General features: G+C 45.8%; 6 protein-coding genes across 6 annotated transcripts; 4 read left to right on the top strand and 2 right to left on the bottom strand.

Moving 5' to 3' along the window:
* Window positions 1-5,444: 5,444 nt before the first annotated feature.
* Window positions 5,445-6,779, bottom strand: LAJ45_09426 (uncharacterized protein; the record flags this gene model as incomplete). The annotated part of the gene is made up of 1 exon (XM_046118969.1): window positions 5,445-6,779. The coding sequence occupies one exon, from the start codon at window positions 6,777-6,779 to the stop codon at window positions 5,445-5,447; it is 1,335 nt and encodes a 444-aa protein (XP_045967784.1).
* A 235-nt stretch (window positions 6,780-7,014) lies between these two features.
* LAJ45_09425 (uncharacterized protein) lies at window positions 7,015-7,819 on the top strand (the record flags this gene model as incomplete). Its single annotated transcript, XM_046118968.1, has 3 exons — window positions 7,015-7,182; window positions 7,271-7,399; window positions 7,457-7,819. The coding sequence occupies 3 exons, from the start codon at window positions 7,015-7,017 to the stop codon at window positions 7,817-7,819; spliced, it is 660 nt and encodes a 219-aa protein (XP_045967783.1).
* Window positions 7,820-9,162: 1,343 nt separating this feature from the next.
* Window positions 9,163-16,905, bottom strand: LAJ45_09424 (uncharacterized protein; the record flags this gene model as incomplete). Its single annotated transcript, XM_046118967.1, has 10 exons — window positions 9,163-9,228; window positions 9,317-11,143; window positions 11,192-11,518; window positions 11,575-13,014; window positions 13,090-13,897; window positions 13,954-15,340; window positions 15,395-15,734; window positions 15,845-16,297; window positions 16,585-16,637; window positions 16,875-16,905. The coding sequence occupies 10 exons, from the start codon at window positions 16,903-16,905 to the stop codon at window positions 9,163-9,165; spliced, it is 6,732 nt and encodes a 2,243-aa protein (XP_045967782.1).
* A 506-nt stretch (window positions 16,906-17,411) lies between these two features.
* Window positions 17,412-21,093, top strand: LAJ45_09423 (uncharacterized protein; the record flags this gene model as incomplete). The annotated part of the gene is made up of 8 exons (XM_046118966.1): window positions 17,412-17,448; window positions 17,512-17,616; window positions 17,675-17,961; window positions 18,016-18,228; window positions 18,283-18,381; window positions 18,443-18,539; window positions 18,587-20,869; window positions 20,924-21,093. 8 exons carry the CDS (start codon window positions 17,412-17,414, stop codon window positions 21,091-21,093), a joined length of 3,291 nt encoding a protein of 1,096 aa, XP_045967781.1.
* Window positions 21,094-22,384: 1,291 nt separating this feature from the next.
* On the top strand, window positions 22,385-24,034 carry LAJ45_09422 (uncharacterized protein; the record flags this gene model as incomplete). Its single annotated transcript, XM_046118965.1, has 7 exons — window positions 22,385-22,821; window positions 22,886-22,983; window positions 23,055-23,252; window positions 23,317-23,341; window positions 23,395-23,420; window positions 23,956-23,967; window positions 24,027-24,034. The coding sequence occupies 7 exons, from the start codon at window positions 22,385-22,387 to the stop codon at window positions 24,032-24,034; spliced, it is 804 nt and encodes a 267-aa protein (XP_045967780.1).
* A 590-nt stretch (window positions 24,035-24,624) lies between these two features.
* On the top strand, window positions 24,625-26,382 carry LAJ45_09421 (uncharacterized protein; the record flags this gene model as incomplete). The annotated part of the gene is made up of 2 exons (XM_046118964.1): window positions 25,085-25,092; window positions 25,272-26,382. 2 exons carry the CDS (start codon window positions 25,085-25,087, stop codon window positions 26,380-26,382), a joined length of 1,119 nt encoding a protein of 372 aa, XP_045967779.1.
* Between the last annotated feature and the right edge of the window lie 64 nt (window positions 26,383-26,446).

Raw genomic sequence — 26,446 nt, 5'->3', positions numbered from 1 at the left:
GCGACCTAATGACCACGCGCCTGAACAACAACCGGCCTATATCTGCATGAATTGCTTACATACCCTCTGCTGTACTCTAGATCTAGAGTTGCTAGTATATGGCGGTCGGTACTCGGGACAGGCATGAAGAACCTGAACATCGTTTTTCTGGTAGCAACCACTTTGACCCCTGCTAGTGCGTTTTTATGTTCAGGTTCTTGTTACCTGCCCCGAGTACATTGCATACCGCATGTAGAGTACTCTAGAGTATTCAGCTAAGAAATTATAACCTTCCGATAACACCTGCAGCGGTAGCAGCTCCCAAAGTAATCATCCGCATAGATGTGAACCATGGAAACTCAGTCACACTAAACAAACGCTAAAACTGAGCCTCATGCTCAACCTCCATATTGGATCCAGATCACATCCTCAATCAGATCGTCCTAGAAACCATCATTTAACAGTATCTAGATTGCAAATGTGGTTTTGTTTTAAACTTGATTTTGGACATCACCTGAGACAATTGGAGACCTTCTGAGCTGTTTGGCGTGCCAATACTGATCCCGTAATTATAATGAACGGGGTATGGAAATTATCCGGTAGATTGCCTACTAGCTGCGCCAAAGCCTACATCTCATGATGTCGCTCCATAGCTGCCGACCATGTTGGACATATCATACAATACATATTCCCAGGGGTATGTACGTGCATATGTGTAGTACTACTAGTAAGTAGATTACATGTAGGTACATACATAAAACCCACACTCTAATTCCCAGGATCCATTACAGTGGATCCGAACCTAATTGTACGTGTATTTACTGGGATACATATACGCCCTGTTAAACACTAAACGCGTGCCTTTGGTGGGATGCATGTTGGATATGGATAAGTTTATAAGCAACAGACGCAGTCTATGTACTCTCTGTAAGTACTCTGTATATACATGTACTACTCGGGGCAGGCAAGAAAAACCTGAAAATGCAAGTTGCAAGCAGGGGCTCAATTTGGATAGCTTTTTGCCAGCCGCGAATCAGAGGTCGTTACCATAAAGAGTTCTTCTTGCCTTCCCTGAGTACAGTGCCAAAAAAGTGGGCGGATTCAGTACCTTACATACATATATCTAGCAGAATGCCACGAGATTACAGCACATGCACAACTAACGGTTTTTTTTTGGTAGTACTGCAATGCACCTTGTTATATCCTGCGCTACATAGACTAGTAAAATATACCTACATAGAGATGTATTAATATAACGACCAGCCATGGCCATCTTAAATTGAGGCTTCCTTAATCTACTCATGAATGTTTATTTCTGTTGACATCGAGCGTCATATACTGCCTGTTAGTTTGAGGTACGTACGGACAGGATGACAGGGCAGGACGGGTTAGGACGAGTGAAGAGGTTCGATGTCAAGGCCGGGTGGGTGATATTACTAGTACTTACCAGAGTTGTGGTCAACGACCTCTCTTATGTCTTTACTCCCTGATCCCACTCGCTTCTGTAATCAAGCACGAGCAATCATTAAAAGCTATCATCGTTTTCAAAAACTTCTATCTTTGTCGACGATCCCTTGGGTTTTCTTTCGGCTTGACCAGTGCACCACCATAATTATTGAAAATTATGCAAATTGAGTAAGATGTTGGCAGAGTTGGTATTAATTACATGTATACGTGTAGTAGATGCCTAAATGTTTATTAATCAATCGACGGAAGAAAGCGCCGTGCTGCTGGGAAATTTAATCTTGCTACTGGAATTCCCTGGGGGCAGGAATCGATATCTGAAATGTAGGTGCATACTACATGTAGTGAGCTGGAATTATCCAATAAACTTAGTAAAATAACTATGACACGTACTTAGTTCGATCGTGGAAAATAAAATCTTATTATGTAAATTACTTATTTTAACTGTCAGAGAAATTGATTTATCATATGTTATTGACTACATGTAACTAGTTGTAGGCTAGCGCTGAAAATTGGTTTGAGACTCATGCAGTTAGCTACATGTACATACTTACGTATACATGTTTTGAATTAGCTAGCTAGCCGCTGATACCAGGCGACTAATAGGCGAGTGAGACCATATGATTTGAAAAGCCGGCGCATTTAAATATTTATTATATAATACATGTAGCCGCGCGTGAGGCCGGGTTTTAGTACTCTGCTCGTCAACATTCGATCCTTCATGATTAAATGATCAGCATAACCGGTCTATGCTCAGATCCGAGTCAGAAGTCAACAGTTAAGTCACCTTCCCAGCGGTTGGCCTATGGCTACACACGTAGTGATGAAATCCTGGAATTAACTGATCTATCGCAAAACCTGAGAATATTTGTTGCGAGACAATGGGGGTATATATAAGATCTCCACACAGTACGTCTTTGAACGTCAATCTGCGGTATCTCTCCGGCTAGCATCGATATCGATACATCATGGACTCCTATATTGGCTCATGTGTTATATTTTTTTGCGATATGGTTACATGTACATATGACGTTTGCAAGTGGTGAAATTGTCTTAATGAACTGAATTTGATTGATCTTTATATAAGGCATTGCTATATACTTTTTTCTTTTTCTTTTTTTTAATTTACAGACGTCAAAACCCCGAGACGTTTGACATGTAGTTATATTTGAACGCTATGCGCATGCTATATATAGCTATACTGAGCAATCCTGTATACAAAGCTTAAGCTGAAGGAGATATATACCGATGGAATTCGAAGGAATCTTTGACTGCTGATAGTTTACCTTTTTTTTTATATCATGTAGTTGCTGATAGTTTACCTTTGTCTATAGATAGTATATATATAAAGTGTGTCCAACAATTTACAAGTAATAGAGGTATATGCGTATATTTAATTTTGGTCATAGATTGTGTTATAATCCTGAATGTGGTTATCTCAATCCCGCTACTCTACATATATATTTACAGTGAAAGCTATATATATGTATTGATTAAAACAATGCCATATTAGAATATATTACAGTATACGTATGTCTTTCCTTATATCAGTGCAGACGTACTCCAACCATCTTGTCGCGTCGGCAATTGAGTAAGAACAAATCTATCAATTTATACGGCGGAGATAGACCAAACATGCCATTGATACCCACAGATCCCACCTATGGCCTGTGAGATTGATCAGTTGAGGGCACATTCTTTACTACCTAGCTGAAGTCACATTATATTATATCGATCTTCAACTTATACATTTCGCATATGCAGGGTCATTTTTAATCATGCGATCTCGGCTTTGATTCCAATATATGTATATGGCCATTTTTCAATAGGCGAATGTTATGCCCAGTCCACCGTGCTCCTCTGAAGATCGACGATCTTTCTCCCAGCTTGCGGAACATAGACCCGACAAGGTACTCGGAAGAGTCCCGTAGGATTTCATACCCGGTTTGGGTATTACTTTGCCGGCAAAAACCTCAAACTACCGAGGATTTAAGACCTGTGTTGTCTAGAGCTGGAGCAAGTTTAGTTTGGAATACCTAGTGATAAAGGTTGAGTGAAGCTAGAATGGTGCAACATGACTTCATATCCGGCATTATAAGAGGTATCCTTTCACCCTGCAGTCATTAATAAATCAGCACTATCCCCTCCTTCTCTCGATTCCCAGAGCTTCATTCCTATTGTTAAGTGCAAGTGGATTTTTAACACACAAGATCGTTGCATAGCTGCAAGGCGTTTCCGAACACAGCTTTGTCATGTTGGAGTAGTTCCGTGGGGTATCTGCTCTACAATCATATCTAACTCCGAGCTCCGGCTAATTCGTTGATGCGCGTTACGTTTTAATTCTGATCTATCCAGGCCGCGGGCAAATCTGACAACATGGTGAACCAACAAATATTTTCGAAAAAGAAAGCTATGTATGAGCCACAATTATATAGCTAGACGCCAGGTACCAGTCATGCTTAAGCCACGCACAGTTATCTGTTGTACTTTGTGGTGCTGAAACAAGGATCGACGCAACAACACCGAATCCTAGGTCAATGATTGGATAGACATTAAATGTTGGTGTCTCTGCAGTGCAATCCCCGCAGCAAACCAAGCACCACCGAAGAAAGGAGAGCGAGCCTGCTTCATGCTTACTGAAAAAAAAAGTTGATAACTAACGAGATAGTTCTGATTGGATTGAGTTGGTGATTTAAAGTAAAACTCTTCCGTCCCTGTCTATCGAGAAGCGAGGTCTCGATATTGTATGCAATTAATGGATTAAACGAAAGAAAAAAAGAAAAAAAGAAAAAAAGAAAAAAAAAGCGAGGTCACGATAACTAGTGCTGATCATGACAACCGATAGGGCGAAAAGGAAAGAAAGTTCCAGGGTAGTAAGCACGTTGAAGTTTTTTCTAGCCAATGGATATATGTTACGGGGGCAGTTCCGGCCGGCTCCTAGCTAAGACTGCATGCAGGTTCTGGATAGATCTATAGAGTTTAAAGCCTGGATATGTAATGGATTACTCTACTCTAAATTAGATTCGGCAACACAAGATATTCTCAACCGTTAGCGTCCTTAATTCGATTGGACGTGACGTGACAGCAACTTTGGATTTTATTTTAGTTATCCTGACAAATTCTCTTGACTTTAGATTCTATCTAGCTAGGAGGTTTGGGCGGCGTACTTCTAAGCTGTACTCTATAGTAGATCCGACCCCTTCATTGGGTATGGTACAACAACTACAAACGTCAAAAATGAGTACGAATATTTCAAATAAAGACTTCTGCTGTCTTGACCTTCCTACTTCCACCGACTCCTTCTCGCAATCGAGGAAGGTACCGTACCCCCGTGAAGGCATACGTCTACTGAGATAAGGGTAAGTGTAATGGTTTGGAAATCCTTATACGGGAAAAGAATACATCAACATGCCAAGATATGTCCATGGAACTGCACATGTCCATACCTGTGGGTGTTTGTTAATAAGTACAAGTATCCCGATGTCCAATTCTTTATGTTACTGGTTGAAAATCTAAACCGTAAATACGCCTGGATATATATGCACTCTGCCCTCAGACAACATTCTGGGGAGCGACGTGACTGCAGCTGATTATAATATGTACTTAAGTTGCACATTGTCAGTTGAATTAATGCAGAGACGGCAGACCCATCTTTTAAACTCGTGATCCTTTGAATAGACAATATATTGCTCCCACGCGTACGTAAAAGTGTCTTTTCGGGCATAAATAGAGTGTCGCTAGTAATAAACTAAGGATGATTTAGTATTCGAGTGATGGTGCATGATGAATACACCTGATATATATCCTCGACTCCCATACAAAAACCATTGTCCCGGCTTTGAGAAAGCAACATAAATCCATAATTCCCTCAACGCTTTAATTTGACCAATGAAACAAGAAACAAATTGAGAAGAGCTCGCTCACGCTATCAAAATAAACAAACAGGTAGTACGTAATGAAATTAAACTAGAAGAAAAGAAGTCACCACCCCGAGTCTTCCCCTACAATTCACCGTCAACAGAAGTCTTCGGTTCTACACCCTCAGGCTTGGCAGCTTCCGTCTCTTTGATGCTAGCACTGCTGCTGACAGCTTCAACTGGTATAACTACCTCCTCTTCGACAAGAACCGTCTTCTCAATGATTGATGGAACCCGCTTCGTGGGCCACAAACTCTCCTTAATGAGCTTTTTATATCCAGCGACAGCCTCAAAAAGGTCAGACTTAAGAACATATTCGTTGTCAGAGTGTGCAGTTAAGATGCTACCAGGTCCATAAAGGTATTTCTTATGTTCTCCGTGAAGGTTGGGGACATCAGTGCCGTATGAGCATACGATGCTTTGGAAACCTTCAACATCATAATCAAGCACCTGTGGCCCATAAGTAACGCCTAGAAGTTTTATCTCCACAGGAAGATTCTGAACGCTCTTCTGAATTACGGCAAGAGTTTCGTCGAGATCGCCAGCAACTCTGACAAGTACAGATGCTATAGCGTGAGGAGAGATCACATTAGCGGCAACACCCCCCTCAATCTTTCCAACATTCATAGTCGATTCTCCAAGGAGATTAGAGGACGGCAGCTTCGCGTTTTCGAGATTATATAGCGCCCGAATGAGATGGCTATTTGCGTTGACCCCTAACTCGGGATATCCTGAGTGGCTTGCTCGACCCTCGGCGATGATATCAAACATGATTATCCCCTTGTGCCCAACAGCAAGCTTATTTTCCGTAGGTTCGCCGAAAATAACCGTTTTCCACGCGGGGCCGAGTTCATTCGCTGCCTTCATACCATCACCAGTGGTCTCCTCACCCACCACAAATAGGAGGGAGACGTCGCCTTCGTGGATTGTAGATGATGCAATCAACTCTTCGACGGCGATTATTTGTGCGGCAACGCTTGACTTTGCATCATTTGAGCCGCGGCCGTAAATGCTCCCCGATGAGACGCGGTAGGGTATATAAGGCGGGACTGTGTCTATATGAGAGGTTACGAGGGTGTGGGTTGTACGGTTTTGACCGATATACGCGAAGATATTGAACCTTTCGCCATCTTCTGACACACTTTGTGTTTCGACTGTGAAATTCTTCGAGATGAGATAGTTTGAGAGCCATTGTCCAACCTCGCGCTCGTTGCCAGTGATAGATGGGATATCGATAAGGGATTTGTGCAAGGAGAGCAGCGGAGAAGTTGAGATCGGGTCTGCATATTTCTTGATGAATTGTGGGAGCTCAATAGATTCAAAGCGCGTCTTGATCGTCTCAAGGGTGAATGGGAGCTTGAAAGCACTCGATGCGAGAGGGAAGAGAAGAAAAGCTAGAGGGGTCGAGGAGACCTTCATTATTGCAAATAATGTAGGAGACGCAGTATAGGAGGAGGAGAGGCGATTGTGGGTGTAAGTGGGTATCTGAATCTCGATGGTGGTGAAATACAGAAATATCAAGGCACAGACCACCGGATGACGCTGCCAAGTTTCCTCCCCAACATTTCTCGTCCGGGTAATGCGTCACGTCTCCCCGCAGTTTCTCCACGCGTTCACTCCTCGGGTCCCTGCCCCCACGCGCAGCTACTTCAAAATGGATATCGATGACCTCCTCCAAGAGTTCGAAGATAAGAGTGTTCCTGCCGGAACCCGTGATATTAATGATCTCACGCAGGCATGGATTGCAGAACGGACGGCCCCTGAGATTCTGCCCTACCAGAATGACCTCCTCGAGAGGCTGATGGAGCGGATACGGGCGCAGGTACGGTAGTTCTAAGAATATATTAGGGCTTAGGGGCATGGAGGAAAAGCTAACTTACTCCACGTCTTACTTTTCTCGTTGAGAACAGATTGAACTAGTTGAAACTCAAACGGGAGACCTGGACCCAAAGACGAATTTCAGCTTAATCCTGATCCAGACAGAGCTCGAAAGGGTCAAATTCCTCGTTCGCAGCTACCTGCGCGCGCGTATTCATAAGGTATTCGTACTTCTCTACTGCGATCATCCTTTCAAGCCTTACTAATTACCCCACTAGATTGACAAGCACGCAATTCACATCCTCACCACGCCTACTACTCGTGGTAATCTCAGCGCCCCTGAACTCTCATATCTGAAGTCCCACCTCGCAATACTCAACTCCCATTACCTGTCATCCTTCCTCCGCAATTTCCCCGAGCAGCTGCGCCGCCTCGACGACAAAGCTGGAGGTATATCTATGGTTGAGGAGCCTGACCTTGACGGCGCAGTATTCTGCAAGGTTGTACGGGATGTCGAAGATCGTACAGTCAAGATTCTAGGGACAGATGCTGAGTTTGAGCTCAAAAAGGGGGACATCTATGTCGTTAGATACTCGGCAGTTAGGGAGTTTGTATTGAACGGGGAGGTGGAGCTTATTTAATTCTGGGCACTGGCGTTATGGATTTCTTTTTCTGACATCTTCTAGTAAATATTTATCAATTGGTCATAGCTTTTTACACAAATATCTTTTTCGTTGATGGGCCAAAATCTGCAGGTATGAGATCAGCGTTTTTAAGCTTGGATCATGTAATATCACTCGCTCAGTATCAGGGTTTTCTGAAGAAATTTTTTTTTTTTTTCGTTTAATTCATTAATTACATATTTTCTGAAGTTAATTAATAACCCATTCGTGTACCTGAAGTTGTTAATTTATTGGTTGAAGTCCGCCTTGTAGTTGCCCTGGACGAAGTGAAGGGCTAAGAGCTTATATCGCCAACCTCTGATTGGCTACCCCGCTGGACTAATATTCCTAACCTAAAATAGTAATATTTAGGCCCTACTTTACGAAATTAAGTATCGCGAGGTTTCGATTGCGACTGATTGATAATTTATTAATTGTATGATTTCGACTACGAGCTAGGAGGCACTTGTTTAGAAATTATTTTAAAGTCTTCGTTCAGGGCATACGACTGCCCCTAGAATAAAGTCAGAAACTGGGGCATCATGCCTAGTATACATGTTTTAGGGAGATCAAAACTGAGGGTCCTTGGCCACAAGAAGAGACAGAACTAGATGTGATATCAATTATATCAACTATCATAATGGGGTGTAAACTCACTACGCCTTAAATCGAATAATTGAGGCAATTATCCTGGAGAAGATGTTCTTGAGCTCTCATAAAGTCTTCATTCTCAAACCACAATTATCAGTATACTAATATAATACATACCGTCTCAGGATCCCCAACCCATTTTGATGCCACTGCAGGCCGCCACATGACCCTCATTGTCCCCATTTTAAACCCTTCGAGAAACAAGATACAATGCCCGACATAGCAAACCCGAAGAAAAAAGAGAGAGAAAAAAAACTAAACCGCTTCCGACTCCTCCCCACGTGAACATGCCGCTTATGGTGTTACACCCTTGAATATGAAAACGAAAATGTCGATGCAGAGCAGACATATATCCATCATAATGTGGAATGGGCAGAGTGGCGACGAAAGAGACCCCAGAACACAAATGACAACTCCATGACAAAAAAAAAAAAAAAAAAGCAGTAGAAAACAAACCATAAGATACATTGAAAAGATAGATGAGGGCCTTCCATCTTCCCCGGCCCCACTCAAACCTGCCTACCTTACTAGTGGAAAGACTTCCGTATCCATCTAATTACACAAACATACTTTTTGGGGGGAATTCACGCCAGATTGAGACCAATTATCAAGGGGTAAAATAAAATAATAGAAAGAAGTTTCGTAATGTAATTGAACCGATGACGTATGATTTACTGACGGGGAGGTGACGAAGAGTTGTTGATGTGTTGGAACAAAGCTCCAAATAGCCTTTCAATCTGTTTTTGGGGTCAGCACAAGTACATGAAAGGAAGAAAAGAAAGAAAAAGGAGGGGGGAGGGAGGAAAAGGAGAATTCGGTCGGTACCTCTGGTGCTGATTTGATGAATGGTAGGTTCCAGAAATCATAAGTTGGATTCTTGAGTAACTCAAGCAAAGTAATGATCAATCCCCATGGATGTGGTCGATGAACAATCAACCTTTCCAACAAAACACGCGTAATTTGCTGACGAACGTCTGATTCGGTAGACTTGTTCTGAACAGGCCCGAATAAAAACAAGAGCAGATAACTGAAGTAATGGGTGTGGCTGTTCGGATAGCGAAGATGGTTCGCAATTGCACTTAAGAAGAAATAACGTGCTTGGGGACTCAGATCTGCAGCTAGTCTTGCGAATAGAGCAGCATGGGGACTTGCCGTCTGAAAAGATAAGCCCTTCGCGTTCATATCTTTAATTGCCTCCATACCAACATACAGAACAAGACTGTTGAGGATGCTCGAGTTGATAGTGACAGTGTTAAAGCCTAGCCCTGCTTCTTTCCTTGGTTCGGTTTCTAGCCTGTCCAAGATCCCACGAATTGCGGTGTTACTGGGCCCATCGGTAGAAGCTAAACAAGAATCCACCAACTCCTTAACTCCACTCTTGACGAGAGGTTTGAGAACATCCCCACAAATCTTCGGGGCGATCCGAATTTCAGGAAGGCGGTCCACTTTCAAACCCGCAGTAAACGGATCTGGGAGGTCTGAAAGCGTGGAGGGGTATGCGCTTAAGATGAGATTGCGCAGCTGGGTGCAATGTACTGGAATGACCTCGCAAATCGAAAAATGCCACTCAGCAAGGAACTCCGGGAAATCGTGATGCAAGACCAAAAGAATCCTGAGAACACCCCTGTAAAGAAGTTTGATGACCGGAGGAATGGGCAATTCCTTTAATAGAGTGCCGATGTATATCAACATCGTCTCTAATATTTTCGCAAATGTAGAGCAGCCTTTATCACCCTCCAGCGTCAGGAGCTTTGGCATAAAATACCGATGGCAAACTAGGGTCATCCAATGGAAGCTGAACATTGGGAAGAAAGCTGGTTGAATTGTCAAAAAACACTCCGAGAAGACCATTAATATCCTTTCTTGATATGCTCCCAATTGGCTTTCGATGCAATGATATTCGTATAGCATACTTGAAAAAAATCTGAAAAAGACCTTCTGAGAAAAATGTTCCCCGCGAGTCTCATGGTGGAAATTAAACACGAAGACGACCAGAGCTAGGATGCTGTTGAGATAATCCGCCTTGTCCAAGAATTGGCCCTTTGAATCGTCCTCCACCTGATATTTAACCAGTAATATGACTAGCTTCGCTAGTGCATCAATAGGAATATAGCAGTTGGTTTGGATGCTTCCACCATTGACGGTAGTCTGCTCGTACTCGCCGATACAGAATTCAATACAGGTTCGGAAAAACTCGCACGAAGATGCCATGTCTGCAAGGACCTTGCCCTGATGTAGTTGCATGATGAACGCTGAATAATTCTTTTCCGTCGTAGAGAGATGTTGACAAAGCTGCATCCATTCAGTGAAAATGTACTCCATCTGATCTCTCTTCTCGCGGTCCTCCAGATCGAGCTGATCTTGTTCGTCCTTTTCTTCCGGCCCTTGAATTTCTCTGACCAGATCTAGAGCAACCTTATTTGTTGGCTCCTGTTTCAGCCAATGGCCCAAAGCATCAAGAGATGCCGCGAAATCGGATCTCAGGACCAAAGGGTTTGGGCCCAAAACAGTTTCTTTCATCACCCTTGACAAGAACTCTAGCGTACGCGGCCTTCTGGTGTTGAGAGATTTGGCAATGGTGGTGTCTAGATGTGTAACCGAAATCAAATCCGTCTTCAGGAGCATGACCGTAACAGGGGCGTTAAAGAGTCGCTTTACATTATTAGTCAATATCATCTTAAGACTGATTAAAACTCATACCTCGTCTTCTCGTGGCTGAGCAAGCCATAGCACAACATCCTGCCTGGTACTCGCCGATAGCTCACACACTTTCCGCAGGAGATAAACTAACGCTTCCACTTCTAGCTGAGTCTGATCCTGCCCATCAGTGAATAGGATTTGACAAATTTGAGAAGCCACTGCTGAACATAGACCATCTTTCACAGGGCGCGTGAGAAGCGGGTGGTTGGCAGAGATACTCTGCAGAATTGCATTGCAGAAATGGAAGATAAGGTGTTCTGTGCTAATGTCTTCAAGGTGCTCTTCATCACTACTTCGAGCAGCTCTTCGCATTTCGCTTAAAAGAGACTGTGATTATTAGTATTTCCCAAACATTGTAAGCAAAGGCTTAAAATGTTGCTTACCCCAATTTTAATATTTAGCTCTTTCGGATCAATTTGAAGTTGCTGATGAACACTGGCAGATTGTTCCTGGGCCCGTTGTATATCAACGATCCCGGTTGATTGAGCCCCACCTGACATATACTCTGACGGGAAAGGGTCTGTGAAGGAATTCCTTGCTGCTGCCTCATGAGTTGCTATCCTCGAACCCCGGCCAAAATCATCGTAGACACTCATTTGCTGTGGTGTAATTCCCCCAGGCTTTAACCTGAACTGATCCGGGAGGTGGAAGGCGATTCGAGGAATATTTGCCGCCATGAACGGGTGCTGAAGCCTTCTTTCCCGATGCTGCTTGCGCGTTTGATAGGCTTGAGCTAAGCTATCATCAATTTCAGGGATCGCTCGATCTTGCGCTGTTTTTTCAATAATATTACAAGCGAGATCAATATTGTCGTTAACGCACATGGTGACTGTTTGATCTGAAACTGATGCCTCGTTATATCCGTTCTGAGCAAGTAATGAACGGATATTGTTCGTCATACTCATGCGTAGTGGGTCTTTGCAAGTTACGTGCGCAAGACTACCAGCGAGATGTCGGACCAAATTATGCGCGGCACCCCTCATCTTACTTTCATCGCCTTCCGTAGCATAGTCCTTCTGAATAAGCTCGGAAGTTGAGATACTGGCAATTGTAACAGATCTCTCAACGACTGGCCCGATGATTTCCCTAATTGCGCGATCAATCGCAGTCTGCAATATCCTTTTTAAAGCAGGATGCTGGATTAGAGAGTTTATTATAACTTCGTCTGCATATCCAGAAGGAACTGGGTCGGTAATCGGTGCGAAACCTTGAGGCGGCTGTAAAGAAAGATCTTCTATTGGCGGCAATGCCTCCTCTTCTTTCACAACAGGCCTATCTCTAGTCTCTCTAATATCGGTTGCAGGCTCAATTGTTTTGATGTCTAACCCCAAGTTTTTGCAGAGAACTTCAATCTCAAACCTTGAGTTAAGTTTGAGCTCAACATGCTGATAAAGTTCTGCTAGGAGACGAATAATAGCCATCAACCAAGGGTTCGGAGGTTTAAACACTGTGGATTTTGTCGATTGCTCAAGAACCTTGCGTGTGAATGGCAGAACGACACTCAGTCTCTCAGTGATGTACCCCTCAATAATGAGGTCCTTGAAAGACACATTCTTGAACTTTATGGGTTTATCTTTCGCAATTGTCAATCCTCCCAACCAACTCGCAAGTTGTTTCAAGTATGTCCTCTCGCTGGCATTTTGCATTGTGGCTTCTGCGTTGAGCATTCCAATGATATTGATGTACGTCTCCCGTAGAACCTCTGCCATCAACCCCTTGTGACCGAATTTGTCCAATAAATCCAGGTACAAAGGGTGGTAGTTAGGTTCCATCTTTGCGCGCTTGACAACTAAGTAGTCGGCGAACCATTGGTGATGTTCCTCCTGTAGAGCGTCTTTGAGATCCTTGAGTTTACTATCTAGGTTTGTATGTGAAAGGTTGTTAACAATAAACAATACCTTATCCTGCACCTCGATATCTGGGTCCTTGTACAGTGACTGATCGCGAAGTGGTGGGTCTGCATTTACAGACTGGAAGTGCGGGTGGGATGGCTGGACGGGAGACGGGGGTTGAACAGAGGAATTGCCGTTTGTCAAGGGAGGAGCAAGGTCATCAGAGTCTGAACTTCCGTTAACAGGTTGTGGGTCAACCTGTCTATCAGCTGTACCCGCGATGACGTCTTGCACAATACTCCAGATATCTGTCCCCTGAAGACCGGGAACTTGTGCCAACAATTTGCAGTACTCCTTCCATTCTTTCAACCGGTCCTTGAAGTGCAAGAGTGCTTGGAGTCCAAATTTGTACATTGTAGACGATGGCTCGTGATCGCGTACAGCTTGCCATACCATTGCCAAAGCAACGCGCAATGGAATACCGTCGATCAGCTTGTATAGAATAATACTCCCAAATAAAACAGAGGTTGTAGCAAGGGCTTGAAGGGGGTACGAAGGGTAACAATGGTATTCGTCAAATAGACCATGAATCATACAAGCAAAGAGGTCCTGTTCTTGAGGGACAACGGAGATCTTGAGCTTTTGAAGATATTGGACCACCTCATTGAGCTCGGTCTCTTGACTATACATCATTTTGTAGTTCTGTTGCATATCCTTATCAACGTGAGGCGGAAATCCATTGCTTTCGGCGTTATTTTGCAGGATAATGGCGTCCAGTCCAGAGCCGAGGTTTATTAGACGGGGATAAGCTTGTATACAAAGGCGTTGACATTCTGTGACCCGCTCCTGATGCTCTTGGGTCATCGGTGGTTGACTAGCAAAACATTAGTATAGTTGATATGGGGGGTGCCAATCTGTGAAGGGGCTTACTTTTTGTCAAGTAATGTAAGAAATGTATGCACAGGTCCTACACGGAGACTAACCATGGTTGGTTTGCCACCTTCTCTTGCTTGAGTATATTCTGCATCCGCCTTTATGTGTAAAAATCTATAACACTGCATCACGAATTCCCCCTCATATTTGTTGATCATTTCCTGAAGCCACTTTTCCAAATTAAGGTATTCCCTCCTAGCCGCCAATGACGCAACATCCAATACAAATATGGCATTCTGAGCTTCTAAAAGGTCGCTTAGGCATCGCAGATCTTGTGAAATATCGAGAATCCGGGTGATATTTAAGTTGTTGGCAGCATGATATTCAAGGAATCGATTAGTGACAAATGGTTTATCGACTTGCCACAATCTCCAAAAGACTAGCTGGTGACTCGTGTGCCCTTCAAAGAAAATGTCAAGCAACTTTGAAACTATGCGGTCAAGCGTTTGAGGCCAAGGCTTTGGGATCATCAAGGCTCCACAAAGCAGAAGCTCTGGCGTGAATTTTGCAGCTTTCTCCATTTCTGCTTGTGCTGCTTGTTGTATATCCCGGGGAATAGTTTCATTTAGAGCCAAATAAAACAGAACATCAACAGCATCAAAGGAGATGAACTTGTGAGTTTCGAAGGTAGCAACCATGAGTTTGAGGGCACTACTAGCCGTGGCGAAATCCGCAGAGGAGAAGACTTTCCTAATCCCAGGAATCCTCATAACATCCAAAGTGTCCGCCTTGATATAACCTCTTAATACCGACCACTGCGCTCGCGGATGCTGCCACCGTCCGCCCCAGAGCTTATAAATTGGAAATTCGACACTGCTAGTTCCATGCTGCAGAGCGCTCAGTATGACATGCAGCCCCTCTGGGCCTTCCAAGATGAAGTCCTCCCGATCCAGACCTTCAATAACTCTCTCCCAATCAAACGATTGAGCCAGGTTCTCCTGCTGTAAAGCCTGCACAAAAATATCGGCATGCCAGGCAATTGCATTTCGGCTTGTGGCCATGAGGACCAAAACGTCTGTGACTTCGCTCTCAGAAATTTGAACCCTCCATTTCCGCTTTAACACCTCCCGGCACTTTTCTAGCGAGGCTGTACTCTCAGGTCCTATTTGCTGGAATATCTGAACTAGGGATTCTTGCTGACGAAGCTTTTCGATAGGTTCTGTGATGTTGAAAACCTCTTGAGGCAATGCGGTGTTCTTGTACCGCGATCTTGAGGCGTATGAAAGATTGAGTTTTTCAACATTATCAAAGAACTGATAGGCGGGTTCCGAGAGCATTTGCTCCACAAATAGGGCAACCGCTTCAGGTGTCATCTCGGGATGCTTAGAGGGATTTGCAAGGATCTCAAGCATTGACCGAAATGATTTGCTCACGATATCGTGACCTGTAGCACCAAAATTAAGAAAGAATAAAGATAATAAAGAGACAAAGTCCTAACCTTTATTCCGCAAATCAGCTCGGGGACTAGATTTCAAACCAACAGCCAATACACATTTCTGTAAGGAGTCCAGGCCGAAATGGCTGAAAAACATAGATACGTCGAAATCTCTAAAGACCTCTCCATCTGGGGTCACCGGCGTGATCACATCAACGAATTTGTCCTTAACCTCGTGTGGTAAGCTAGCCAACTCCTTAATTCCCTCTGCAAGAATTCGATGACTGCTGCTAGGCGAGTTTTCGAAAGACCGACTACTCGACGATGACATAATGTAAGTGTAATTATTCGTAATGATTTTCCGCATGACTTTCTGATTGATCTCCATGCTTTCGTCTAGGAGCTATCATGTCAATTCTTGGTTAGCAAACGAGTGGCTGCAGGTCAATGGGTACATGACAGCAGGATAAACACTGAGGTCTAAAGCAGAAAAATAGTGTCAGTAATACACACCTTCCGTATCTCCTTAATATTCACGTCGTAATTCTTTTCGTTCGTAGCAGATATCAAAAAATTGACCTGCGCAATAGCTAGATTATTCAAGTGCGATGACCCCGCACTCCCACTTCCCGCACCGCCTCCAGCGGGCTTCGCAACCGAACCCGGAAAAATATTTGATTGTGGCGTCGTGAAGGACGAGATGGGCAGCAGCTGAGATGATAGATGCTGCTGATGGATGGGGTGACTAGAAGTGGATGAGCTAGTAGAATGGTGCCGTGATGTTGGCTCAGCAGATGAAAATAGCGAGAAGGCAGAGGAGGAGGATGGATTAGCAGAGGAATATGATTGATGGAGGTCAGAGTTACTCCGGTGACTGGCGTTCCTGTATTGCTGGGACAAAAGATGGGAAGATCCGCCGGAGGTGTGGTCGGATATTGTCTGCGGTTGTGGTAGTTGTGCTATGTTCTGATGAGGGTAATTGTGGGTATTAGAAGTGGTATTATTACTTGGAGGCGTGGAACTATTCTGCGCTGTCATTCTATTGGCGACAGAGAGGTCCGATGCTCATTATTCGCAAGAGCGGGCAGTAAATGCAGGATGGGGAGTATGCAAAGGGATGAGACGAGGACAATGTGGGTATGGAAGGAGGGGGTTTAGAGGAAGTGGGAGAGTAGAGGGCGGGACGAGTGAGGTAGGCTTCTAGGAAGGGGAGGGGGGGGGGGGGAGGGGGGCGCCTGTAGGTAGGTTCGTACGTCTTTAGAATTCGGAATCGTTTTCTTTCTCTTCCTCTCTTTTCGTTCTACTACTGGATCTTGTCACGATGTGATGTGAAGGTCAACAGGGATTTCCGTATTGGTGGGAAGACAAGACAGATGTGAAGAGATAAAGGTGAGTGTAGACAGAGGCAGGATGTGATCGAAATGACAAAAGAGAATAAATAAGGAAGCGAAGCGATGATACAGTGCTGAGCCTTCTTCACCTTCTCTCCCAGCTAGTTTGCAGCAGGGCTTACTGTGTAGCCTTTCTTTCTCTTCTTTCTTACACTGAAGTTTGATTGGGATTGGAACTGGCATTTGCTCTTTACAATCTTTGCATTGTGGTGGATAGTGAGGTGTGGCTTTTTGTGGCTAGTGAGTTATTCTGGTTTCTACTCATGTAAACAGGATAACGCATACTGTGTGCGTTTTTGAAGCTGAAGGAAGGAAGGGCTGAAGACATCCCCTACTCGTAGTAGCTCGACGTTTCCACGGCAACATCACCAACCTGTGTGGCCCAGGCTGCAATCATAGGCGACAGGCAGTAAACATCTCAACCACGAACCACAACTTAGCTCTTGGGCCTCACTCATCTCCCTTCAGCCCTGTTATCCCTCTTCCCCTCAGTGCGATCGTGTCCATTAAACTAAGAGCTCTGCTACAAACACTTCTTATACCTCGGGCATTTCTTTCTAGTTCTCGTGCTTGGGGTTTTTCTACGATATCGTACTCCTTACTTCCCTTATTACCATTACGACTGTCACGATTTAACGTTTAAACGCCATCAGTACTAACCCACAGACATCCTGCACAAGTCTTGCGCTATGTCTATTGCCCCAACAGAATCAACCACCCTATCTTGTGCGCTTCCCATACCTCCCCCGAGCACATTGCTGCCCATCAAGATCTAACAATTTCTCATAGTTGCGAATAACTTCTGGGGTAAAGATGACGCTGGCGTCGGCCCTCTCTTCCAGCGCATGCATGATGCCAAAACTACCTGCGACGAATTGAAGACTTTCTACACAGGTAACCGTTGACTCCAGCATTTTCGCCTGTATGGAAAATTACCTCTGACAGATTAAAGCCCGTGCTGCCATTGAGGAGGAATTCGCCAAAAAACTATTGGCTCTTGCTAAGAAGCCTTTAGGTTCTAGTGAAACTGGAACCTTGAAGGCATCCATGGATATTTTGAGGTTGGAGGTGGAAGGCATGGGTAAAGCGCACCAAAGTATCGCGAGCCAGATGAAAACGGAACTAGAAGAGCCATTGACGGCATTTTCCAGTACGATGCGAGAAAGGCGGAAAATTGTGCAAGGAGGTTGTGAGAAGATTCTAAAGCTTAAGATGCAGCAAACCCAGCAAGTAAATAAGGTCATTCGTCCCATCGCCTCTCGACAGCAGACAGCAGCACTAATATTATAATAGACAAGAGATCGTTATGAGCAAGATTGTTTGAAGATCAAAGGATACCTTGCCCAAGGGCACATGGTTATGGGCCAAGAAGAGCGGAAGAATAAAGCTAGACTTGAGAAGACCCAAGCTGCACTGGCTGGCTCAAATGCAGAATACGAAGCCGCTATCAAGGCGTTAGAGGAGACTACCACGCGATGGAACAGGGACTGGAAGGCTGCTTGCGATGTGGGTTCAGCATTATCAAGTGTTGGACTTTATTACTAATATTTATATGGACAGAAATTTCAAGATCTTGAAGAGGAGAGGATTGATTTCCTCAAAGTTAGCCTGTGGAGTTTTGCGAATATATCATCAACTGTTTGTGTGCATGATGATGAGGTAAGTGTCGAAATAATCCTTTAGTTTGGACTTGTAACAAGATTACGCTGACCGCAAACAGTCTTGTGAGAAAGTCCGAATGTCCCTGGAAGATTGTGAGGTTGAAAAAGACATCACTTCCTTTATCTTGGATAGGGGAACCGGACAAGATATTCCTGGTAAGATAGGCTTGCTTAACTCAAAGCCGAATACTAACAGAACTAAGATGCCCCCAAGTATATCAACTTCAGCCGTGGCGATGTCTCGGACGATGATAATTCGGAAGCTGGGGGGGAAAATTATAGCGTAGCTCAATTCCCTCGAGTAGGAAATCCAGCATATAGATCCTCTTCCCCCAACCCTTCAATGACGTCCTCTTCTCAGTCTGGATCTACACCACCATCCGAGGTAATGTCCCGTATCCAGAGCAAATCTACCCCCGAGCTACAAGCCCAGTCTCAAAGCGCTAGATCTCGAGATAGACAGCGTCGTGAACATGACCGTCGAGAATCTGAACGGCAAGAGCTAGAAAGGAAAGATCTTGAGCGACGTGAACTTGAACATCGGGAACACAGCCGTCGTAATAGCCGTGATCAACGTCTCCGATCTGCTGAACCGCTCACTCCGCCTGCCAACCGAGAGATACTTCAGAACGCAACACCTACTTCAAGGTCTCGCCGTGATACGCAATATGCTCTGAGTTCATCCACTGCGTCAAGAACTCAGCAATACGAAAGAGAAAATTCACAACGTCAGTCAACACCCCATAATAAGTATCCTCTGGACGGAATGACCATGTATTGTCGCCCAGGTGCCCTTGTTTCTGACGCTGCCAGCTCGAGTGGAAGTCCAGTTGCCCGACCGCCTAGTAGTCATGCTTCAGGAAGCGACTATTCGAACCCGACGTCCGTTTCGAGCCTCGGCGACGTTGTACCTCCTCCTAGCATCGGCGGCGACCGAAGAGGGTCTCCGACAAAACAACAACAAATCACCAAAGATGACCCTACACAAAAACGCAGGAGCGGGTTCTTCAGTAGCGGTGGCCCATTTAGAAGGAAGAGTAAAAGTGAAAAGGAATCGAATCGCCAGATGCAGTTGCAGCAGCAGCAGGTTCAACAGCAACAGGTTCAGCAGCAGCAGGCTCAGCAGCAACAGCAACAGGCTCAGCAACAGCAACAGGCTCAGCAACAGCAGGCTCAGCAGCAGCAGCAGCAGCAGGTAACTCAACAGCGCCGTATTGAGGCTCAAAGACAACAAGAACAGGCTCAGGGCAGGCCCACAGGCTCTTCAAGCGCGAGGAGCAATCGTAATACTTGGGCACCAGGGACAATTACTAAGAACACGATCGCCTCACAGGGTGGTCAAAATAGGGGTGGATATGAAAGTGGCTCTTCTAATAGACGCCAGCAGGAACTTTTGATCGGTAATGATCGTCATGAGAGCCCTGAACCTATTGACCCTAGGGCCAGTTTAGCGTTGAATGTTGGGGGTAATGTTTTTGATGTGTCAACGCCCGCAATTAAAGATAGGAGTTTGCAAAAGCCACAGGAGGAGGAGGAGGAGGTCCCAGACCTCGACCCTATTGCACAAGCGTTGGCAGAGTTGAAAGGTGTGACGAAAGGTTCAACTGGCAGTAGAAACACTGCAGATAGATATTTTGGGTTGGCCACTCCTACCCCAGGCACGATTCCCACGCCAAATTCAAATCCTGGAACGGCTAGCTCTCAGCGCGGAACACCTCTCCCAGGATATGCTCCACCAAAATCAAGCGCTCTTGGTCTTCCACCACCAGCTTTCACTTCTGCTCAGATGATTGAGTCAACTAAAAGATATGTCAATCAAAGAGACCAAATGCTTGATGGGCCCCCGCAAATGCCTGCCGCAGCAGCAGAGAATTCATTGCGAGGGAATTCTGGGCGACAAAGAGCAAATACCATGGATTATGCTGGCAATCGTGCACAATCCCGTCAAAGTTCCCATGATATACCTAGAAATCGACAGGAAAATAACAGATCGGTCAGCCCTGTTCCGACAAACCGAAGCGTTAGCCCACGTCCACAATTATATGGAGACCATAGATATCGCAATACCTCACCTCAGCCTCAACCAATGAACAGTTACTCCCGTGGAAATTCTCCAAACCCTTACACACAATCTCGCCCAGGCACAGCAAACTCCAAGGGCCAGTACACTGCCTATTCACATCGTTCTATGTCACCAATGCCATCTGGACAGGAGGTTGCTCTTAATGGTTTTAGAAATCACTCACCTGCTCCAAGTCATCACAGCAGAAATGACAGTTACGGATCAAGAGGGAGGCATCCGGAGAGTGTTAGAGGTGGTTATGAAGGGAATACCTCAAGGCAAAGCTACTATGAAGGTAGCCAAGGTGGAAGTCAGATAGGGGCTGTTTCGGCATATCAAGGACAGGTCGCTCGGCCTAGGAGTAAGAGCGTTGTCGATACTAGCAGAAAGTATACCAGAGAAGGAAGGCTTGTCTTACATTATGGTGAGTTATTTGGATTCTCTGGGTCAAGATCTTGTTACTAATTCCTTACTACAGCGAGAGCAATATACCCCTACCAAGCTACTATTGATGTGGAATTATCTTTTGCGAAGGGCGATATATTGGCCATTTTGAACGAACAGGAAGACGGGTGGTGGGAGTCGGAGATTGTTGGTGTTCAGGGTAGAACTGGTTTGGTGCCAAGCAATTATCTCCAAAATTGCTAGGTGGTTTAGCGTGAGAACCCGAACACACCATTTTGGGATACAGGAGAATGAAGGTATTCTCGTTGAATACAATTCCATATCTTTTGATGTGAGGTTAGGTTTTCCTTGTTCGGTGTGCAGTGGGCGGCGGATGGGTTTATCGAATACAAGCGCAACCAGTTTATACATACATGTACTCACAAAGATACATGTATCTACCTGTAGTAGGGCACTACGTTTCGGTCCTTTTTCTTTCTTCCTTTTGAACATGATTGTTAGCGTGTTTTCTATTCTTTACTTCTTATATATTCTTTATATTCCTTAGTCTTACGCGGTTTACATTCACTCGGCGTGTACTCTTTTTCTTCTATCTCCGTTGCCTCTGTTCAATCAAACCACATGTACTCGACGCGGAATGTCTTCCTCGCTTGATGATTAGCGGGTCAATGATCAAACCCCCCTATCTTTTTAGCATGCGTATTCTCTATCTTTCTCATCAACGAAGCCTAGAGGAAACAAATAAGTAAATATCGATTTCTGATGATCATGACCTAGGTAATATAAAGCCCTCTTTTTGCTATAACAAGAGGCGGGCCATTTGATTTAATCTTCACTCGAGATTGGAGTTTGTATTTTTTTATGTACTAGCTCGAACCAAAGTCAAAATATTTTTGTTGAAATTACCCTAAAATTCATATAAATCCTTAGGGTTAGGCATCTCATAACTATACCGGGCAATATATTTTAAGACAAGCGCTAAATACCAGTGATACTACTACCCATAGTAACCCTTACACTAAAGGTGGTCTATCAGATAGCGACACACCGTATGTGGGAAAATAGTGAGATGTGAATAATTGGATACATGAGAAAGAAAAATCTAGTCAATATACATACATGCAGGTATTCTTGTAGGTTTAATTTAATAATATCTACATGTTTATTAATTTAGATGGAAAATAAAATCACGTCATGGTACATACAAGTAGACACTGGCTACCACATAGATTACAGCTGCTGTGCATGACAAGAATGGAGTTTAAATTGTTCAAGGTACCTGAGTTAATCAGCAGCTGAGTGGGAAAATAGCCCCCACCGACATGCTCTCTCCGTACCTGAACCCCGCAATATGAAGCGGGTAAGACATGCATCTGAGCCCATCGAGACAGCTAACCCCGCATGCAAGCTGGGTGCCTTTCGATGAACGGTACTAAAGGATTATTTTCTCCAACGGGCAGCTCTTTTTCCTTTGGGGTACCTACTCGACACGATCAGGCTTTAGCGCCCGTTCTAGGTCCCGGAAGATTATAGAATGGCTGAAGCTATAGGACTTGCATCGGGCATCGTTGGCCTAGCTACAGCTGCTGTGCAGGTTACCGAAATAAGCTACAGATATTATACAGGAGTGAAGGGAGCGCCAACGGAGATTAAGGAGCTTTTAGATGAGCTGAACTCGCTTAGCCAGGTGCTTAACGCTCTGAAAGATGTGGCCAAAAAGAACCCGCACTCGACGGCGCTGCAGAAGCTCAGTGAAAGCATCAATGGTGTCGATGGGCCGCTCCCACAATGTCTCGATATGTTAAATGATCTCAAGACTAAGTTGGAGCGTTCGAAGTCTGAACAGGGACGATGGAGAAGATTCTTGCATCGTCTCAAATGGCCACTTGTACAAGGGGATACTCAGCAATATATAAGTCGAATTCAAAGACAGAGGAGTCTTTTCACTACAGCTTTGAATATTGATCATCTGTGAGTTAGGGTGATAAAGGTCGGGAGAGCAAACTTATACTAATGATAATACCGTTAATCTAAGGTCGTTATCGACTGAAATCAGAGAATCTGTAGGCAAAACGGAGATAGCTATCCGAGATCTTCAAACCCAGGCGGAGGAAGAGAAAAAAGACCGCTTGGGTAAGAGCCTGTATCTTAGTATATTTACTATTAGAATCTCCCTAGTACTAACACCAGTACTTACGCATCAGCGGAAAAACAGACCAAAAAACATCAGAAGACTCTCCACTGGTTGCACCCTTATGATACGGTCACAAAACAAATTCACATTACTAGCAGGCGGCATCCGAACACTGGGGGATGGATCTTTGAAACGCCTGGGTTTAAAGCATTTGAGAAGGCGTCTAGTCTAGGATCTGGATCCCAACTACTCTGGGGCTATGGCATTCGTATGTTTGACCGACTCGGGCGTGTTTTGGAGACGGCTATTGACTTGAACCACAATCGTTACAGCTGGAGCTGGTAAATCATTTTTAAGGTATGTAATAACAGTTCTTCTTGAGTTTCTTACTACTAAAACAATCGCCATAGCTCCTTCATAATCGACTATTTCCTGGGTAAAGCAGCGGCACAGGATTATGGAGTAGCCTACGTATATTTTGACTTTAAAGAGAAAGATACGCAAACACCGCTGCACACCCTGGCTAGCTTGGTCAAACAACTTGCATCTCAAACCAAGACTCTCCCAGCAGAGCTCGACAAGCTCTATGATAGATGCATGGATAACGCGGTTGGGGGCAGGCCAACGTTCGAGGAACTCTACAATATCCTAAACATTCTCTTTAAATCATTTAACCAGGCTTTCCTGATCTTTGACGCGTTGGACGAGTGTGACCAAAGGGAGCAGCGGGCAGAACTTCTTAAATTGTTTCATCGCATGAGAGACGATGGAGCCAACGTGTTTGTGACGAGCCGCCAGCACCCAGGTGATATCCAAGAATCCTTTCGTGAAGCTCAGAAGATTGAACTGTCAGCACACGGTGAAGATATTGCCACATATATTCGCCAGACCATCAACAACGATCTGCAAGCAAAGCGTCTTATCAAACAGGCAAAATGCGAGAAACGGATTGTGTCCGAGCTTACTGAGAGTGCACATGGGATGTAAGTAGTTTTGTGTGGATGTTTGGAATTCTACTAGGCATTCTCATGCTTCGTCTTAGGTTCTTGATGGTCCATTTCCATGTTGAGTACTTGTGCCAGCAAACGACTGGGAGGCAAATACTGTCCGCGCTTGAGAAGCTAAAAACATCTTCGGCCGACGGAAGACCTTTGGATAACACATACAGAAGAGCTATGGAGACAATTCGCGGGCAGACTCTTGTACGAGCAAAGCTCGGGATGGACGTGCTCTCATGGCTAGTCAACTCGAGGCGCCCACTTACGCTAGAAGAACTTCGAGTAGCAATATCAGTAGAACCAGGACGGTATGAGCTCGACGATCTAAACTTGCTGGTAGAAATGGCAATGATTCTCGATGTCTGTGCCGGCCTGGCCATGTTTGACAAAAACGGAAACACTATCCGTCTAGTCCACTACACCGTGGAGGAGTACATCTTGGAGAACTCAGTGCTCCAGGGTGCAGAGTTCACCCTTGCCATGGCCTGCACTACTTTTCTGTCTTTTGATATTCTTGCAAAAGGGCCCTGCGCGGACAAAGTCTCATTTATGGCCCGGGTCAAGTCGCACCCTTTTCTCCTCTATGCAGTGCGATACCTACGCCATCATCTTGTGCAATGTGACGAGACCTTGTCGGTCGATATGGTCCTCAAGCTGTGTGAAAGCCCCGGCAACGTTTCTTCCTATTACCAGGTGGAGGGCTGCTATGACGAGATTGAAAACTTCTACCTCAATTTTTATCTCAACTGTCAGAACTATACAAAGGATGTTCCACCTCTTCATTTGGCATCCTCACTAGGGCACTACCAAGCAGTGCAAACTCTTCTCAACAAAGGAGCGGATGTAGCATTGCGAGATAGCAGAGGCTACACAGCACTGCATGCAGCAGCTCGCGATGGCCCAGCTTCAGTAGTACAACTACTCATTGATAGCGGGGCCGACATATTAGCCCAAGAAGAAGAGGGATGGACTGCACTACACATTGCTTCCTTGTGGGGCAATTATGATGTAGTGAAACTGCTTCTTGATAACGGGGCCAAAATCTCGACCCAAACCAACGAAGGCCACACAGCGCTCCACCAAGCTGCTAGGGTCCAAAGCTATGAAGTGGTGGAGCTACTCATTGAAAAGGGTGTTGATATATCTGCCCAGGATGATACTGGATTCACTGCATTACACCTAGCAGCCAACGAAGGCTACGACGAGATAGTAAGACTGCTCATTGAAAAAGGAGCGGATGTCTCTATCCAAGCCAGAGAGGGAGAGACACCTCTAAACCTAGCCTCCAGGTATGGCCATGAGGCAATTGCAAAGCAGCTAATTCAACAAGGCGCCGATATAACAGTCAAGGACAAGGACAGCCGCACGCCGCTGCACAGGGCCGCCCTCCACGGCCACACTGCCATCGCACAACTCCTCCTCGACAGCGGCGCCGACATCACAACCCGAAACAAGAACGAATGGACGGCGCTCCACCTCGCCGCAGACGACGGCCACACGGCCGCCGTCCGCCTCCTCATCGACCGCGGCGCTGACATCTCCGCCCGCGCCGAGTTCGGCCACACAGCGCTCGAGCTCGCCACCACCAACGGCCACACCGAGGTGCAGCGCGTGATCGTCCAGAAGTTTGCAGAAGAATCACTCACGACCGACGGTGGCAGCAGCGGGCTGATCGAGGCCGCAATTCACGGCTGCGACGCGGTCGTAAAAATGCTCATCGCCAGCGGCGCCGACACTACTGCGCGCGACTGGGACGGCTCCACTGCGCTGCACGGCGCGGCAAGAAACGGCCATATCGACATCCTGCAACACCTCCTCCAGTGCGAGGCTGACATCTCCGCTGTCGACACGGACAACCAGACGGCGCTGCACTCCGCCATCTTCGCCGGCCAGCGCGCCGCTGCAGAGCTCCTCATCGACAGCGGCATCGACATAGCTGTCCAGAGCATCCTTGCCGAGGCCATGGCGCTCCACCTCGCGGTCGAGGACAGCTGCGACACTCTCGTCGCCCTCCTCCTCGATAAGGGCGCGGCCATCGACGCGCAGAACACCTTCCAAGAAACCGCCCTCCACCTCGCCTGCGAAGGCGGGCGCGACCCAGTGGCCGCAATCCTGATCGACCGCGGCGCAGACATGGCGCTCCGCGACAACCAGGGCCGCAGTGCGCTGCACCGCGCTGCGCAGAATGGCTGCGAGGCTGTCGTGAAGGCGCTGCTGGATAAGGGTGCTGATGTCGGGGCGAAGGATAAAGGCGGCGAGACGCCGCTGCATTTGGTGGGCCATGTGGCGGTGGCGAGGTTGCTGGTGGATAGAGGGGCGGATGGGAAGGTGAGGGATGGGAAGGGGAGGACGCCGGCGGAGGCGGCGGTGGAGAGGGGCTGGCGAGGGTGGCGGCGGTGATTGATCCGACGCTTGTGGTGCCGGTTGTGGGTCGGGGTGGTGGTGGTGGTGGCGGGAGGGGGAA

This window comes from Morchella importuna (genome assembly GCF_003444635.1).
Source record: "Morchella importuna strain M04M26 chromosome Unknown Morimp01GS036, whole genome shotgun sequence".
Lineage (NCBI taxonomy): Eukaryota > Fungi > Ascomycota > Pezizomycetes > Pezizales > Morchellaceae > Morchella > Morchella importuna.
Note: the sequence above shows the minus strand (reverse complement) of the source record. Positions and strands in the feature narration are given on the sequence as shown.